General features: G+C 32.2%; 1 protein-coding gene across 1 annotated transcript in view; it reads right to left on the bottom strand.

Annotated features, from left to right (window-relative positions):
- Positions 1–16,614, bottom strand: part of LOC149776705 (SCO-spondin-like) — a 30,304-nt gene extending 13,690 nt beyond the window's left edge. The window contains exons 1-14 of the mRNA XM_089941236.1: positions 16,363–16,614; positions 15,855–16,132; positions 14,921–15,068; positions 14,013–14,162; positions 13,322–13,471; positions 11,215–11,389; positions 9,771–9,817; positions 8,450–8,602; positions 7,099–7,269; positions 6,055–6,298; positions 4,785–4,831; positions 3,244–3,325; positions 1,992–2,141; positions 267–319 (exon numbers count right to left, since the gene is read on the bottom strand). Of these exons, the coding sequence (XP_089797362.1) occupies positions 267–319; positions 1,992–2,141; positions 3,244–3,325; positions 4,785–4,831; positions 6,055–6,298; positions 7,099–7,269; positions 8,450–8,602; positions 9,771–9,817; positions 11,215–11,389; positions 13,322–13,471; positions 14,013–14,162; positions 14,921–15,068; positions 15,855–16,132; positions 16,363–16,582 (2,068 nt within the window). The 5' untranslated portion in view covers positions 16,583–16,614. The remainder of the gene's footprint in view (positions 1–266; positions 320–1,991; positions 2,142–3,243; positions 3,326–4,784; positions 4,832–6,054; positions 6,299–7,098; positions 7,270–8,449; positions 8,603–9,770; positions 9,818–11,214; positions 11,390–13,321; positions 13,472–14,012; positions 14,163–14,920; positions 15,069–15,854; positions 16,133–16,362) is intronic.
- Between the last annotated feature and the right edge of the window lie 446 nt (positions 16,615–17,060).

Below are 17,060 nucleotides of genomic sequence, written 5' to 3'. Positions count from 1 at the left end.
CAAATTTATAACATATATACTCATGGATGAGTCCAACTGAAAACTGCACAGTCCCACTTCTGCCAGTGCATAATATGGTGAAGATCTGATCTGAGCCATTTGTTAGGAATAATCAGTTTGCAGTTTGATTCAACTTATAAGTCAGTATATATGGCAGTAAAGAAAATCATTTCTAAATATTATTTACACTTTTGTTTGCATGCTTGTTATACATTTTTATCTTTGACAGTCATTGATGAGAATATTGAAGTTATTATTGTACATACCAACAGCATCCGTTTTGTTGTTACATTTCTCTGTTCCATCCATTCCACATATACTGAAAGTTGACAAAGTATTAATGAGATCCATTTTATATCTGCTTAATAGTTTGGGATATTTATTTATTTAATTGTTAATTATTGTTTGGTATTTCGCCAAGTGACTCTAATTATACAAAATACTTATCCTATGAAATTGCATTGCAGGCCTCAATAAATATTATGCCCAAAATCCAAGCAAGGGCTACCAGAATTCTAGGTCTGGGCTACCAAACCCAAGCAAGGGCTACCATAAGTCTAGGCTACAAAAGCCAAACAGGGGCTAACATAATTCTGGGTGTGAAGTGCCATATGTTGAGTATATGTATCCCATTTGGTTGATATGTATCCCATTTGGTTGATATATTATACAACATGGATGGCTCTCAAAATGTTCAAAACATATAAAACAAAATATTCTAGAACAGTCATATAATAAATTATAACTCATAACAAGGAAACCAAGGGAATTAAAATCACCCAGTTACCATATGTACATGCCTATAAGTCAAGGCCAACTGTTAACAAAGTAGATTCTGATCTGCTGTAGCATAATGCACAAGTCGATCAGGGTCTATGTTCTTGTTCTACTGGTTACTCATAACAAAATGCATAGACCCAGATCTGCCAGTACATTATGCAATGGCTGATATGGGTCTGTGCAGTTTGAAATTAGACTCATAAGTGAGTACATGTGGTAACAGTTTCTAATTACTGAGCCTTTCCTAGGCAACTGTATGTGGTTCCTTTTGGCTACATCTTAATTTGATATTATTAAGCCTTGCTTTGCTTATTATACAGAACATCCTAGTTGTCAAGCATCAAAGAGAATTCATATTTATCACAATATAGAAATTGTCTACAGATGTGTTAAATTCTGATAAGTCACATATCTTTATTAAGCACTTAAAAATAAAGCATCTGTCAGCCTGTGACATGTTTTAGTGTATAGGGGGTGAATCAAAATTTAGTAGTACATGTACATAGAATGAAAACAAAGATTATGTTTCTACATTTGAAGCACAAACGTTTTAGAATATTTTATTACTTCTGTATATGTTTCAAAGCTCACTTACAAAATTAAATGAAAAAGATAATATGAAAGTTTTTGTAAACATGGTATTTCGAAAGGTGGGCTTTTAATTACTAAGAATTTTGGAGCAAATTACTTTGCTATTTAGCCCTCAGAAACTTGCTTTCTTTGTAGACAAGCTATGTATTTCAGTCCCAACTGATTTATTAAGAAAATATCCAGTGCCAGATTACCAAATAGGCAGAGTAGGCACTGGCCAAGGGGCCCCATGTCAACGGATCAAATTAATTTCGATAAAATGTATTAGGAGATAATTGGTGAGGGGGGCCCATGATTTGGACTGCCTAAAGGCTTAAGGGCCACTACAGGGTTTAATCAAGCACTGCAAATAGCTTAAAATTTTTCATTGAAATAAAGCAGTAACAATTTGTGTCACAACAGTGACTATTACAAGAGCATTTTTCTGTATATTAGCATATACAAAGGCAGACCCAAATTATTTCTGAGGGAGGGGCATTTAATATATATAACTGAACAGCTAAACATGGCCAATTGTCTCCATGCTTCACTGAAATCTATATTAACAGGAAAAAGGGAGGGAGTTGTTCAACTAATTCCACCAACCTCATATTTGATATACCACTGTTTGTATTACATACCATTTCATACAGTCATCCTCCCTGGTTGTTTCTTGGAAGTTGTAGCCTTTGTTGTCTATATTACACAGTGGTGGACAATCAGGTTTCTGACATGGTGTTGATTCTACCAGAGGTTCAAAACATTCTTCTGGTGTACCTTTTTCCAGTTGTCTGCAGATTGAACATTTGGTAAGTACATGTAGATCATTTCATCTTGACATACTTAAAACTTCACTACAATCAACATTTGTATGTCATTGCAATCACTGTATTGTGTGGCATTGTTATCACAATAATGCATGTCATTTCTAACAGTATTGTCTGGTATTGGAGTCACCATATTATCAACCACTCTAGTCAGCATATTGTCATTCATTCAGTTACTGTATTGTCTTTCATATTATCTGTCCCCACAGTCACTATATTGTCTGTCACTGCAGTCTCCATGATGTGTGACATTATTGATACAGTATCGTATGTTACTATGGATACCCACTTGTCTGTCACTGCTGTCACCATATTGAATATTATTGCAGCTACCATATTGTATGTCATTACAGTCACCATATTATCTGTTACTGCAGTCATTATTGATACCATATTGTATATCATTACTGATACCATACTGTCTGTCATTTTTAAAAGCCTTTAATTTATTATACACCTTGAATTAATCAAACTTATGCTTATTTGTAACCTTCTCAATTTTCATACAGGGAACTTTGTATTCCATGTATAGATCTTAAAATAGCTGAACCTTAGAATGAGGTAAACTCTAGAGGTTTTTCTACTTTAATTTTTTGTATACTCCCGTGCATAAAAAGTACAGAAAATTGCAAACAGCATGGTAATATTTTTTCTTACAAAAAATGTGAATTAGCATGCACTGTTCATTTATAATTGCATTTTAATGGCCAATGATACAGATTATGTACTGGTTAGATTGGGTTTTATTTACTGTTAAAACAAATCTTCCTGTTGTGAACTTATTAAAATACAAGGAACTTGCTCAGATAACAAACTGTTTTAATCATTGAAAACATTAAGAATTTGTACGTAAAAGAAACTGTCCATGTATATAAATGAAAGCTTATAATATGAACCCATTGAGCATGATTGTATGTATTTGATTTATTAATTTTTGATTCATTGCTTAATTGATTGTTACTACTACCAGCTAGATTAAAACATCTCCTTTTAACTTTACATTCTTTTAAGAAATATACCTACCAAGACTTAATTAGAAACGTGGTTTATTTATTGAATTGTCTACCTGTATCTTGATTTCTCTCCATCACCACATGGAGTATGGCAGTCTCCCCAATCTGTCCAGTCTGAGTAGACACACTCATGGCCTGTAGAAATTAAAATAATTATAATAATAATAATAATTATGGTGTATGTTTAAATGAATATATACACTCACAACTCACAGCTAAACCTGTGTTAAAGGACAACTTTTTAACTCTTTCTGATGCAATCTAACTTCAAGAGACCACACAATTTAATTTTGTGTTTGATAGTTTAATTGCTCCATATCCTACATTTTGATGACCACATGGCTTCAAGAGCCCTTTATTAAAGTTCCCATAGGTTCTATTGTAAATGTACACTCTTCGCCTATCAAGTCATTATTGTTAGCATTGTCATCTTCTTGACATTCATTATAAAAGATACCCTCGTAGCCCATGCATCTTCATCATCATCATGATCTAAGTTATGTCAGACTTATATATATATATATATATATATATATATATATATATATATATATATATATATATATATATTAATGCAAAGTTTTACCATATATACAATAACTACATATATATAATAACATAACCCATATCAGCCAGTGCATAATGCAACATCAGACTAGGGTCTGTGCAGTCTGCAATTTAACTTGATTTATAAGTTATTATGTTATGTTATTATTAACACATTATATACGTCATTTATGATGCTGAATACGTGTGGTTTCAACAGTATAAAGAAACTAATTATATCCTAAATCCTTTACAATTGGTTAAAATACATATCTAGGTTTTTATATCATAAATCCTCTAAAATGTGTTATATGTTATTTATGCTAACTGTTCCATTTATTGCAAATATACTGTGAGTAATCTCTGTAGCAATAATAGTGGAGCAATTTTGGTTGATTGTTTTGACAGCCACCAATGAAACAGCTTGCATGTTCAGTAGATGAGTAAATATTGTATACTAAATTAACATTTAACCTATTAACATTTAACATATTAAGTGGCAGGCAATATGTATTATTGCCTGAACCCTATTCAAACTAATTCCTAATCTAATTTCAGTCAAGTAAGTTTCATCACACGTACTTTTGTGTAGTCAGTACTAACAAGATTTACCAAAGATAAGTGGAAAGGGATTATAGAGATCCAACTCTTAAGCAAACTCAAATATAAGATCTGTATAAAGATTTTTAAAACCTGGATTAAATCTTTCTTATGCAAGATAAAAATAGACTTCTAATGTTCATTACAATAACAATGACAACAACAACAGCTCTGTATAACCACCAGTAAATAATAGGAAAAAGAAATTTCTTGTGAAGCATAGATGGGTAATGTGTCTTCTGTGTAGCAAAGATGGGTAATGTGTCTTCTGTGTAGCAAAGATGGGTAATGTGTCTTCTGTGTAGCAAAGATGGGTCTTGTGTCTTCATTGTAGCATAAATGGGACATGCATCTTCTGTGCATCATAAATAGGTCATGTGTCCTTTGTGTAGTACAGATGGGTAATCTATCTTCGGTAACAAACAACAGCTAGAAAATGTTTACTTACAAGCAGGTATAAGGGTGCATATCTTTTCTCCATCCATACCACAGATGCTATAAAGATAGAACGCAAAGCAATAATATCATTTTTTCTTTAAAACAAATATTATAACAATAGCATAATTTAGTTATCCATACAAAACAAAAGTCAAAGACAAAACATAATTTATTTTTATGAATGTAGGTCAGTGAGTAAAACAGTACAGTGCATAAAATAATTGACAGTATCAGTTATAGTTTTTCTTATAAAATGCTGATTTTGACTTAGGTCAGGCTTTGGAATCTTCTTTACCCGAGAAATTACTGTTGTAATATCTTGAAAGCAGAATCAGTGTTATTGTTGTTTTCAGTATTTGATTTGGACAAGAATTATTTTTTCAAATTATTATTCTCCCTAACTACATAGTGCTTACAAATATTCTTGGACTGAGACATTAATTTTGAATAGTTGTGATTTCAGAAAAGGATATCTTGGTTTATATTATGGTGATTTATCAAAAGTCTGTTTGCTTGCTATCACACTTCAGGCTATTGGTACATTATTACATTCAAGACAACAGGCACATTAACACCTTCAGCACTGGATATTATCTGGAATATCACTAGGATTTAATATAAATTTTATTACTTAGGAATGGTGACTAAACTTTTTTGACTATTTGGGATTTAATTTGCAATCATATAAGTTCATTTTTAAATTTTCACTTTGTATTCTAGGTAAATAAATTATTTGTTGAATTTTACAAAAATTTGTTGATTTACACTCATCTATTACTTAGTTTAAGAGCATAGCTTTGTAACAGCTGCAAACCAAAGAGACCTCGCCATTTTATTACCTATCAATAACACTAGAAATATCCCGCAATGACAATGCTCAGATATATGCAATCATTGTTAGAAAATGACTTTCATAAATTGCTATTTAATACAAAATTGCAATCTTTTTTTCTGAAGAACAGGTATTGAGAGTTTACCAGTATTGCTATAAAACAATCATTTTTGTGGGGGGTCTTCAGAAATGTTGCTGAGCAAATCATATCTGTATTGAAAATTCAGAAAGGTTCTGAACAGCTTTGAATATTTTTGGAAACACTTTCAGAAATGTAAAACAAAAATTCATAAAGAAATATCAAGCTATTAAAGTGTCTTCAAAATAATGTGATATAAATACAATCTCAGCATAGTTTAGTTCAACAGCTTTTCTGAAAAATTTTGAAAATGTTTAAGTAATAATTTTTGTCATCTTTTTGCTTTATATGAAATAAATCTCTATATACCATTGTTCACAATCTGAAGAGGAATCCATTGGATTATTGGGTAATACTGGCACACCATCTTCTGTGTAGCAGGAACATGTTTCCATAGGTACACAGTTTCCTTGGTCATCCATTACCATGCCTTCAGCACACACACAGGCTGGTACACATTCTTCTTCTTCAACACAAGAACCCATTCGGATATTCATGCATGTTTCTTGACAAGGATTTGAGCAGTTATTCCAGACCATTCCATCAGAACAACCTTTAATTGTGAAATAGATGATACAATAATTTAAATTGTGTATTAGATGAGACAGGAATTTAAATTTGTGTATTAAATAACTCTAGAATTTAAACTGTTATTAGATTATGCAAGAATTTAAATTTAACATGATAGGCTGCAGTTAAATCATAGAGCAGTGGAGACCACTTTAGTAATACACTATTGTTTCAAAATGATGTTTGCCAAGAAATATATATTTCATTTATTGGCCTAAATTGTATGCAAGTTCTGATGTTACAAACATAATGAATTGATTTATTTATGAAAATATACTGAACAAAAACAGTGAATGAGGTTGAGGAGGAAAAATAATCTGAACAGTTGCCTAAAATACCAACAAATCTAATCTGATAATATACATAACCATACAAATTTCCTTAAAATTCATTATATCAGTGTCAATTGTCAACATAAATTACTACTTACTTTTATGTGTGTGTGTGTGTGTGTGTGTGTGTGTGTGTAATACATTATTAACATCACTGCCATACAAAGTATTACTCAGATAAACTGCAATTCATTTTTAAAAGCAAAGTGCCATTCAACCTTTCATCAAACAAGAAAAACTTGATAGAAAACTAAACTGTCCTAATTAATGGACTTACACTTTCCCTACTGAAAAGATAACCATGGAAAATACAATTGAAAAATTGTTACATCAGCTTCACTTCAAGGATTATAATTCAATTGGGAATACTTATTATTGTCATAAAAATAAATCATTACTATCATGAAAAAATGTACTTTTAAAACAATTCTGACAAAAAAGATGTTCTTACGTGGTTCCTTGCATTCATCAGGAGAGAAGCATCCTCTTGTTTCAGTTGAATCCCCTTCACAAGAATCTCCCTGAAGACAGGTTCTTCCTCGAACTTGAGTGCCAACTTCACAGGGCACCTTAGCAGTGCATGGATTCCATGGATTCCATGTTGTCCATGTTGGGGTTGGTACTGCAATAACAAATTAAAAATGTGATGTCAGATTAATTGTAAGAGCATTGAAAATCATTAAAAGAATACTATTTAAGTTTTCCACATGGAACAAAAAATTGCATTGCATCACATTTTGCTAATTTTTAACAGTTATCTAGTATGTGACATTTTGTTGGAGTAGATGGAATTTTAGCAGATTGTCATATCTAAGTTCCCCCTTCACCAAGTTTCATAAAAAAATGTATTTACTTGAATCTTTCACTTATGTGTTTATAACACCTTCTTTTATTAAAGGTTTTGATCTTAATCTCAGAATGCTAAGAACTCTGTCTCATAATTATAATATATTAATGAATCACGTATCTTAATTGGTATGTAAGAACTCTGTCTCATAATTCTAATATATTAGTGAATTATGTATCTTAATTGGTATGTAAGAACCCTGTCTCATAATTCTAATATATTAGTGAATCATGTACCTTAACTGGTATGTAAGAACCCTGTCTCATAATTCTAATATATTAGTGAATTATGTACCTTAATTGGTATGTAAGAACCCTGTCTCATAATTCTAATATATTAGTGAATCATGTATCTTAATTGGTATGTAAGAACCCTGTCTCATAATTCTAATATATTAGTGAATCCTGTATCTTAATTGGTATGTATGAGCCCTGTCTCATAATTATAACATATTTGTGAATCATTTACCTTAATTGGTATGTAAGAGTCCTGTCTCATACTTATAATATCTTAGTGAATCACATACCTTAATTGGTATGTAAGAACTCTGTCTCATAATTATAGCATTAGTTCCATAGAACTTCTTTATAGTGAGCTATTTATCAATGCAGTTTTCCTTCTCTCATGCCTTAAATAATTACTTTTGTAGAGGAAGGACAAGTTAAATCCATTCCATCTGCTGATTATTTTTTATTATAAAATACCATCTGTAATGACCCCTATTGTTTAGTAATTTGTAGCCACTGATAGCCTTTCCATTAAAGGAACACCTAAGGATCCTAGTCCTTCATAATCCATTACTATTTACAGTAATCAAATAGCCAGTCAAAAAAAAAGAGTTTTGGTATCTCCATTTTTGCTGCCATTTCATGGAAATTTAGGAATGTAAAAACAGTCCATTTTAGAGTCTGTATACATTTGAGAGAAAGTATGCAAAATTGTCTTTAAAACTCACATTCACAAGGTTTGATGTTGCAGTCCTCATAATCAATTAATTTATCATTGCAAATGAAGGTGACTCCAATTGGTTCTCTTGTTCTGTTTCTGCTACCAACATCACACTCCTGACTACATGGTGACCAGTCTGACCACTGTGTGTATACACATTCTGAAAAAATGCATAATTAAAATAAATTATTATTCAATCCTTTAATTAATAAACCTAGTGAAAATTCAAATTTCTTGCAAATAAACATAAAAAGTTTCATTTTATTTTCAAAAAAAAATTTGATACTAAATAGAAAATTAATATTTGGTAGAATAAGTGACAAATTGTTTGCATAATGAGACATACAACAGTATATATATATATATATATATATATATATATATATATATATATATATATATATATATATATATATATGAGAACACAACATAAAATTATGTCACAGTGCTTTCATAAAAACCTAACTTTTCAACATTTAAAATGTGAAAAATAACAAGAAATGCATTGTATGAAAATATTTCCTGTACTACATTAGCAAATTAACTACAGTTTGAAAATGTTTATGATGCACATTAATTAGATTTCAAAATATTTTCCAGAAATCAACTCCAGTACCAAGATGACTGAAAGCAATTAATGTAGATAATTTCTGATTAAAACCTTTTCAAAATCAAGACTCCAGCCAGCAATATATATATATATATATATATATATATATATATATATATATATATATATATATATATATATATATGGATTCTACATACTGACAGGTTTTGGAAAAATAATTTCTAAAAAAAATCTCTTTCTAAGAAATTGATTTGCAGAAAAAGATTAGTTTTCTTATATAATGGATACCAAGTGCCATAAGTTTCAGTAATATTCTGATTAAGAAATAAATATATTAATTACCATTTTGCCACAAATGTTGGTCTAAAAAGTACTGCAAATAGTTTGTAAACATTAATATTGTGAATGAAGAAAACAAATATACAATAAATAATTATAAATTTTATAAATTTTTGATGGACAAAAATCTTGGGCCTGGAAAATTCTGCAAATTATAGGCATTATGTTTGTTTCAAAAATACTTTACTTTCAATCTGATTGTTGATAGTACCTTAAAGCAATATGATTAATTTCTATTTTTTTAAATCTATACCTTCCCAAAGTAATATGACAGACTTTATGATGGAATGAAGCCAGTGCAATTTTGAGATAACATGTGTAATGTAAAATTATTTTCAATACAGCTAGCAGTAATTAAATAAGTGAAATCTGAAAGAAATTAAATCAAAAAGTAGACAAAATCAACATATATACATACCCTCACAGCCTTTATTTTCACACACAAGGTCACCTTCAGAGCACAGACTGCAATTTGATATGAATTCAGTTTATTCATTACAGTATTAGTATCAGTATTATTATTATTATAACTTAAAAACTTAAATGTTTCACTTTTCAATCTGATGCCCAAGTATATTTATATATTTACTTGTTTTATTTGTTAAAGCCTGTATGGCATGGTACGACAAAGAATGTCAAATCAAATTGATCACTTACAAATTGTGGATGCATAAGAAACAACTTCAAATCTTTACAACTCCTAACTTTGTCTCATATGACATTGACATAATTTACAAATTTACTTCAATGTCCTTTCTCAATGACCTTTCCTGGGAGAAAATCACTATTTAAAGAGAAATGTTGATTAGGTGGCAATTTTTCCAAACATCTGAAGGTCAGTAGCTAGTGATAGTTGGGTCTATGCTTGTCACTGATATTACACAGTAAACAGATGTACATACATACATACATATATATATATATATATAAGCTACAGATTTTGAGTAGACAACCTGAACAATGTGTTATACAGTGCACACATGCTGACCTTTTAAAATGCAGTCTATTGGTATTATTAACACGAGACTGATTATGGGACTAATTTTAAAGGAATTCCAATTAATATATTTCCAGTCATTACACAGGTGTACAAGTGAAATGCTGTTAACCGAATACAGATGTATAAAAGTACTGGTAACATAGACTAATATTATCGGTAATTGTGAGATCAGCCAATGAACAATTTGTCCTTTTTCCATTCATGGAACCTAATGTGAGAAAAGAAACCTATGTAAAAAAAATTCAATTTGCGATTAATTTATTCCAAGAAGCACTAACACATTGCATATCTTAGTTGCTGATAGCTTAATCATTGTAATGTCACCAAATGCTATTCTATTCAAACTGAGGTTTGTACCATTCACACTGTTTAAAACCTTGAGCTCTTTAAGATGTAGACCCGATTATAAATAATTTATCATCCATCAGTCGCTGATCATCGATCATGAAATAACATCTGATTCTAGAAACTAACTACAACGTCATTCCTAGCTCGTCTAGGATGGAGCTACTCTCTGCTATCTACTAGGTGGAACCTCCAAGCTCTCATCGATGCAAACAGCCCTCTTTCAGGTGTAACCTTTCCTAACTGGGAGCAACCCTGTCTTAAATTTCCCGAGGTTTTGATGCATGACATTTAGTAATGTTATGCACATGCATTTCGTGAATGAACTTGACATCTTGTATCCTAATTGTCCTGACATTCCAATATTAAATTACCTCTGTTAGAGAGGGTGCATTCACATGCATAAAATAAAATGATGGACAAACATCACCCTTTCATTACTAGTAACACTGAGACACAGCTAAATGTAATTCCAATTACTCAGGAAAACCCAAATATCTAACAAAATCAGACTCACCATATATCACAGCTGATGTTGATTATAACACCTTCATCTATTATGTCACCAGTTTCAACATATTCATTCTCAGATGTTGGACCCCTCTCACCATCTTTTTCTATCCAAGGTATTGCATTCGGTGATGTTTGGCCAAGCATGTTTATGATCTGGTACATGTCAAACAAACATTTGCCTGAAAATTTAAATTGCAACAGCTGTAAAAAAAAAATAAGTAAGTAGATCGATACAAAATGATTTATTAAATATGAATAAGTATTTCATTTTATTTTGAGTCGCCGAATATATATATATATATATATATATATATATATATATATATATATATATATATATATATATATATATATATATATATATATAATCTAAATAGCCATCCTGAAATTATGAAAGCTCTTACATGACATTTTACGAAAATTACGTGGTGGTCACATTATTGAAATTTGTGATAAAAAGAACAAATTTAAAAGAGATATCAAAAGTCAAGACAAAAGAGAAAATATTGTTTTCCCTAATTCTAAAATGTACCAGTCAATGTTTTATTTAAGATTCCTGTATGGGTGCTGATTTAATATTATCATTCCATAATAAACTATTTCCTCTGAGATTAATTATCATAAAAAAAATTTTGTGACAAAAATCACACAATAGCATATCACCCACAAACAGTTGTTTATTTTATTCTACTGTTTCCAAAAATTAATTAAAATACATAATTAAAGTAACGTGAACATTCGGTCAAGTCACATTGTGAATATTGATTGGATCAGGTGCCCAAATAATTCTTGAACAATGGTAATAATGGCAAGTTTTTATAGGTAGCATTTTTTTTTCTTCATTTGGGCCAAGGCTTCACATAGTTTGCTATACAGATCTCATGTGCTGACACACCTCGTCACAAACAACATGGCATAAGAGATAGATCTAATATCATTCATTACTGATGCTTGGACAGTCGTACAGATAAAGGACTTTTGACATGTCCAGGAGGTAAATTATGACATCTCCTTTCTTTTGTGTTTTGTGGCTATTAAGTGTTTAAATAATAGGGACAACATGTTTACCAATCAAACTTAATCGAAGACACTTCCATTAATTGTCTGACAAAGAAACTGTACATCAGAACAAAGAATAATTTATTTGAAATACATGTAGTTAGCAAGACCTCTATTGACTGTTCAACAAAGAAACTGTAAATTAGAACTAGCCTCAGTTTTTGGAATGCGTGTCGTTAGTAATACCTACATTGACTGTTGGACAAAGAAATAATCGGTGAACTAGACATGGTGAACATGGAATTTTACTTTGCTAAAGTTTATCAATCAAATGACTCAACGTTATATTTTTAGAACTCATATGAACAACGTCCGCTTTGTCCAAGAATGTGCCGGTCAATACCTTTAATCTACCGGACATGTCCGTTAAACACATGGATCTACACACATACACACATTCCTACTCATATGATAGCCATTACATGTTGCACGAGATGGTCGTTTGATCATTATATATGATTATAAAGGGAAGAAAATCGTCCTTCATTGTTTGAATTTCGGTATGACAATAACTTCGCTCTTTCTAGCAAACAGTGTCTTCGATTTATTGGTCTTAAGCATCATTTAATTTAGCCTGGTATGTATCTTAGCAATACCCAGTTTTTCAGACGCAACATTTGCCCTGCCATCTCGATGATTGCTAAATAAAGGTTTAACTTAGTATACATAAGCATTGCTTGTGTATGTCTATATATTTAAACATGCAAATACTGCTTAGATGTTCCTTAACACAAATACAAATACCGCTGTAATTAACACTTAAAATGAGAAACATATCTTGTCGTACTTCTACTGACTGTCATTTCCAAAAGGCAAACGATTCTAATAGAGAAATCTCTATATAGGTACATAGGTAATAAAGACCCTACACACTTTTTCAAGGAGAATGTCGTCTGCAATTCGTTTTCCCATCTTCAAAATTATACAGCTAAGAATATATTTAGTAAAATAAATTAAAATTATCTAGGTAGTCATATGCTAGATCACATAAACAAAATACATGCGATATTCAATTGTTAAGATATCAAGTAGATAGAGATGTAAGTAGTTACCTGGTGGTAACGTAACCCTAGTAGCTGAAGAAATAGATCCAGTGGTGGGTAAGGTAGAGCCGGTGATTCCTAAAGCTGTAGTGGGTGCCACTGTTGTGGTAGTCGGGGATGTTGTGCCCAGTGCTGCTGTTGAGGCAGGAGTTGCGGTTTCTAACAATTCAAAATGCAGGGTTTGAGATGTATTTACGATACAATGTCCTATTTCATATATTAACCTTTTTACGGGACATAAATTAATGACTGCCTTGGAGGTTACCTTTTAATTACAAACACCTCTTTATAGCTTGAGCGGTAGTGGTCTAAAAATAAAACAAAGCAATTTTTGGATGCATATATTTTGTCGGCGACACATTATTTCCTGTTCACTATTTTTTTGCAAGGCACGCTTATTCTCCTCCTTTCAAAAAGCATCCTTAGTCATTCGTTCCTCACAACCTGCTAAAAATGAATTAATTAATGTCTTTAATATGTGAATGTCTAGAACAAATCTGAATTACATTTCAAGTAGATAGATGATTTTTTTTTCATGAGGATTCAAACGATATGTGTTTTCTAAACATGTGTAAATTTATAAAGCAAAAGAAGTTTTGAATTGAAGAAAGGACAGAAATATGCGATATGTACCATTTGCATTCATAGATCAACATATTTAGAAGTTTTGTGAAATTGAAAGTCATAGGATGCAACTCACGTGCAGGTGAAATGGTCGTGACGGGTACTGAAGTGGTGGCTTGAGGCGTAACTCTGGTGCTTGTTGCTGTGGAGGTAGCTGGTGCCGTTGGTCTGGTTCCTGGTCCCGCGGTGGTAGCTTGTGCTGTAGTGCGCGGTGCTACTGTTGTGACTTTAAAAATAAATCAAAGAATATTTTGGATGCAAAAGTTTTACCAGACCTACACTCCTCTGCTAATTCTGTTTCTTCCCTTTTTATCACCTTAAAAATGAATTAACATCAAATATTCTTCTTTAAAGACATTAATAAATATTCTTTCTAAATTGGTGTCCTATTAAAAACCTTTAAATACTATTTTATAAGGCAGACTTGTCTTCATAAAGCAAACTCCACTTGCAAATAGCATTTCTACCACCTAAGAATTCAAAGTAAGTTCAGTCAATTTACATTCTCCCCTTAAGAAAATACATTGTGCAAAAACCTATTATGCTATAGACAATTTGCAGAAAAATGACACCGTTTAAGAAGAGAATCAGCTACAGTTGCATGCCAGTATAACATGTCTTACAAATATATTTTCCAACAAAAGCCTTTCAATATTGTTTTAAAAGGCCAATTTATGTTCATAAAGACAAGCTCGATTTGTATTTCACATTTTTAATAACTGATTCTATTCAAAATAAATAGTGATAATTTTTATTTTTCCCGTGCTCAACTTTAGGAAACTTCTCATTAATACTCCCCTAGTGCAAGTAAACGAGGATGTTAAAGTACTAGTTCTTGGGACGACATAGCAAAGTACTTTAAACAGCAATAATCCGTGAGAAGCATTGGTAAGAACATCCTAATACTCTATAGAAAATTTACAGAAAAATGACAGTTTTAGAAGAGTCTTAACTACAGTGGCATGCTAGTGTAACATGTCTTACCTGGTATCTCTAAGCAGACCTCGATTCCAAGACCCTTTACAACTACAACGTCGTTTGCCACAGGCTTGAAGACAAGTCGTAATTTATTCACTCTTAGTGGGGGAACAGGTATGGTCAGAGATTCTGCATTGCCTTGCTTAGTAGTACGCTGTAAAAAAGACAATATGTCAAGATTGGACAATTGCTTTCTTCGGATCCGTTCGAAATCTTTAAATATACTTAGACAAACCACGTAATTTGTAATGATTACTGTTTTCTATTTGGCCCATTGTCATCTTACCTCTTTTACTTTTCCTTCCTTAGCATTGTGTACCATTCCAACAGAAGCAATAGCTGTCAATGCGGTCTCTGACTTGCATAATCTCTGGCATATATGAACTGCGCACGTTTCCATGCGTTATGCCTTCCTCCAAGTAGGCAAGGATGATGGCGGATAATATATGCTTGTGAACTCATATTCGTACGTGACAAATATATAGGTAATGAGTAACAAGGTAAACATTCTTCGAATAGGATGTATTGGATATCCATTTGACGTTGCTATCGAATCAAACTCTCCGCTGCTATATTACAGTGGAGGGATGTGTTTTATTCATAAAACTTTATAGAATGGTACATATTTACATTTTCAAGTTATTGGAAATTCCGTTTGATTCCTACTTCCAACAAAATATGCTAAATCGAATAATCGGACGGTATGTCCGTGAAAGATTGTGCTGGAATTTGTTTACCATCAACGATGGGCAATTTTGACGCTGAACTACAGAGCTGGGGTATCACTGTAACATTATTTCTATTGCATTGTTATCCACCCTGTTGCGGAGGGGAACAGACACCTAAGCAGTCACCGGATTATTTTACTTTTTGTTTTATCTTTATGATATGTGCTCTGGATTTGTAGGTTCCTTATTCATTTATGGTTGTCAACACTTACCCTTGAAGTCAGCGGCTTGAAGTCAACTGATCCTGGCTCTCTTCCTTCTACAACGACATTGGCCACATTTTCCACCGTTAACTGGACAGCCATAACAGTGACGGGTTGTGTGAAGTCGAACTCTAGGAACACCTCTTCTGACGGCTGCAATGTTAGTCCCGTGGGTTGGAAGGCACTAATCTCATCGTTGATACCAGCAATGTCGGATGAATGCAGTGTGGCAACCTCCTGTATCTCGTCCTTTCCAAGTTCCTTTTTAAACGTTCCTTCCTCACAGCCTGTTAGAAATTAATTAATATTATGGTCTGTAATAGGTAAAGGTTCAGAACAAATTTGACTTAAATTGTAAGCAGAGATATCATTTTATTTTCATGAGGATTTATTGGATTTGTGTTTTTAAATCACAAGGAAATTTGGAAAGAAGAGAAATTTTGAATTTTATCAAAGGCAAGTTTTACAAAAGCTTTAAAAGTCTGTGCGAAAGGCGACGTTATGGCATGCAACTCACGTGCTGGTGAAATGGTTGTGCCTGGTGCAGTTGTGGTGGCTGGAGGCGTTGCTCTGGTGCTTGGTGCTGCAGTGGTTGCTGGTGCCGTTGGTCTGGTTTCTGGTGCCGCGGTGGTAACTCGTGCTGTAGTTCCTGGTGCTGCTGTTGTGGCTGGGGCCGTGGTGGCTAAAATGGAAATGAAGGGATTTGGGGATGTATATATTTTGCCGACCGTAAACATTTCTTTTCATTCTTTTTCTTCTTTTCCTTTGTATTAACATATCATTCACATCAAATGTTCAAATGTTCCACTTTGAGGATATTACTCAAGATTCCTGTCTACAATAATTTTATATTAAACAGCCTTTGCTATCTCGAAAAGAGACTGCCAGTTTTGAATACCGTACTTTTATAGTATGACGACTTCAAAGGAAGTTCCTAATATGTATTCGTTCTTAGTTGTATAATACATTGGACAGTTCTTCGACAAGGAAGAATCCTATTACTTAAATACTGTTCATTTTCATTTCATGCGTTTTCTGATGATTTTATTCAACAAAATGTGTGTGATTCAGGATCAGGTCGTGAAATTGGCCTCAGAGCAACAAACATGTTTTGTAAGAGAAATCTTTCAATATTGCTTTAAAAAGTCAATTTAAGTTCATAAAGACAAAATTGAACATATTCAAACTAAATAGTGATAATTTTCATTTCTCCCG

The sequence above is a fragment of the Sinohyriopsis cumingii genome, chromosome 18, assembly GCF_028554795.1.
Source record: "Sinohyriopsis cumingii isolate HCF-2022 chromosome 18, ASM2855479v2, whole genome shotgun sequence".
Taxonomy (NCBI): domain Eukaryota; kingdom Metazoa; phylum Mollusca; class Bivalvia; order Unionida; family Unionidae; genus Sinohyriopsis; species Sinohyriopsis cumingii.
The sequence above is the reverse complement of the archived record's forward strand: the minus strand, read 5'-3'. Positions and strand labels throughout refer to the sequence as shown.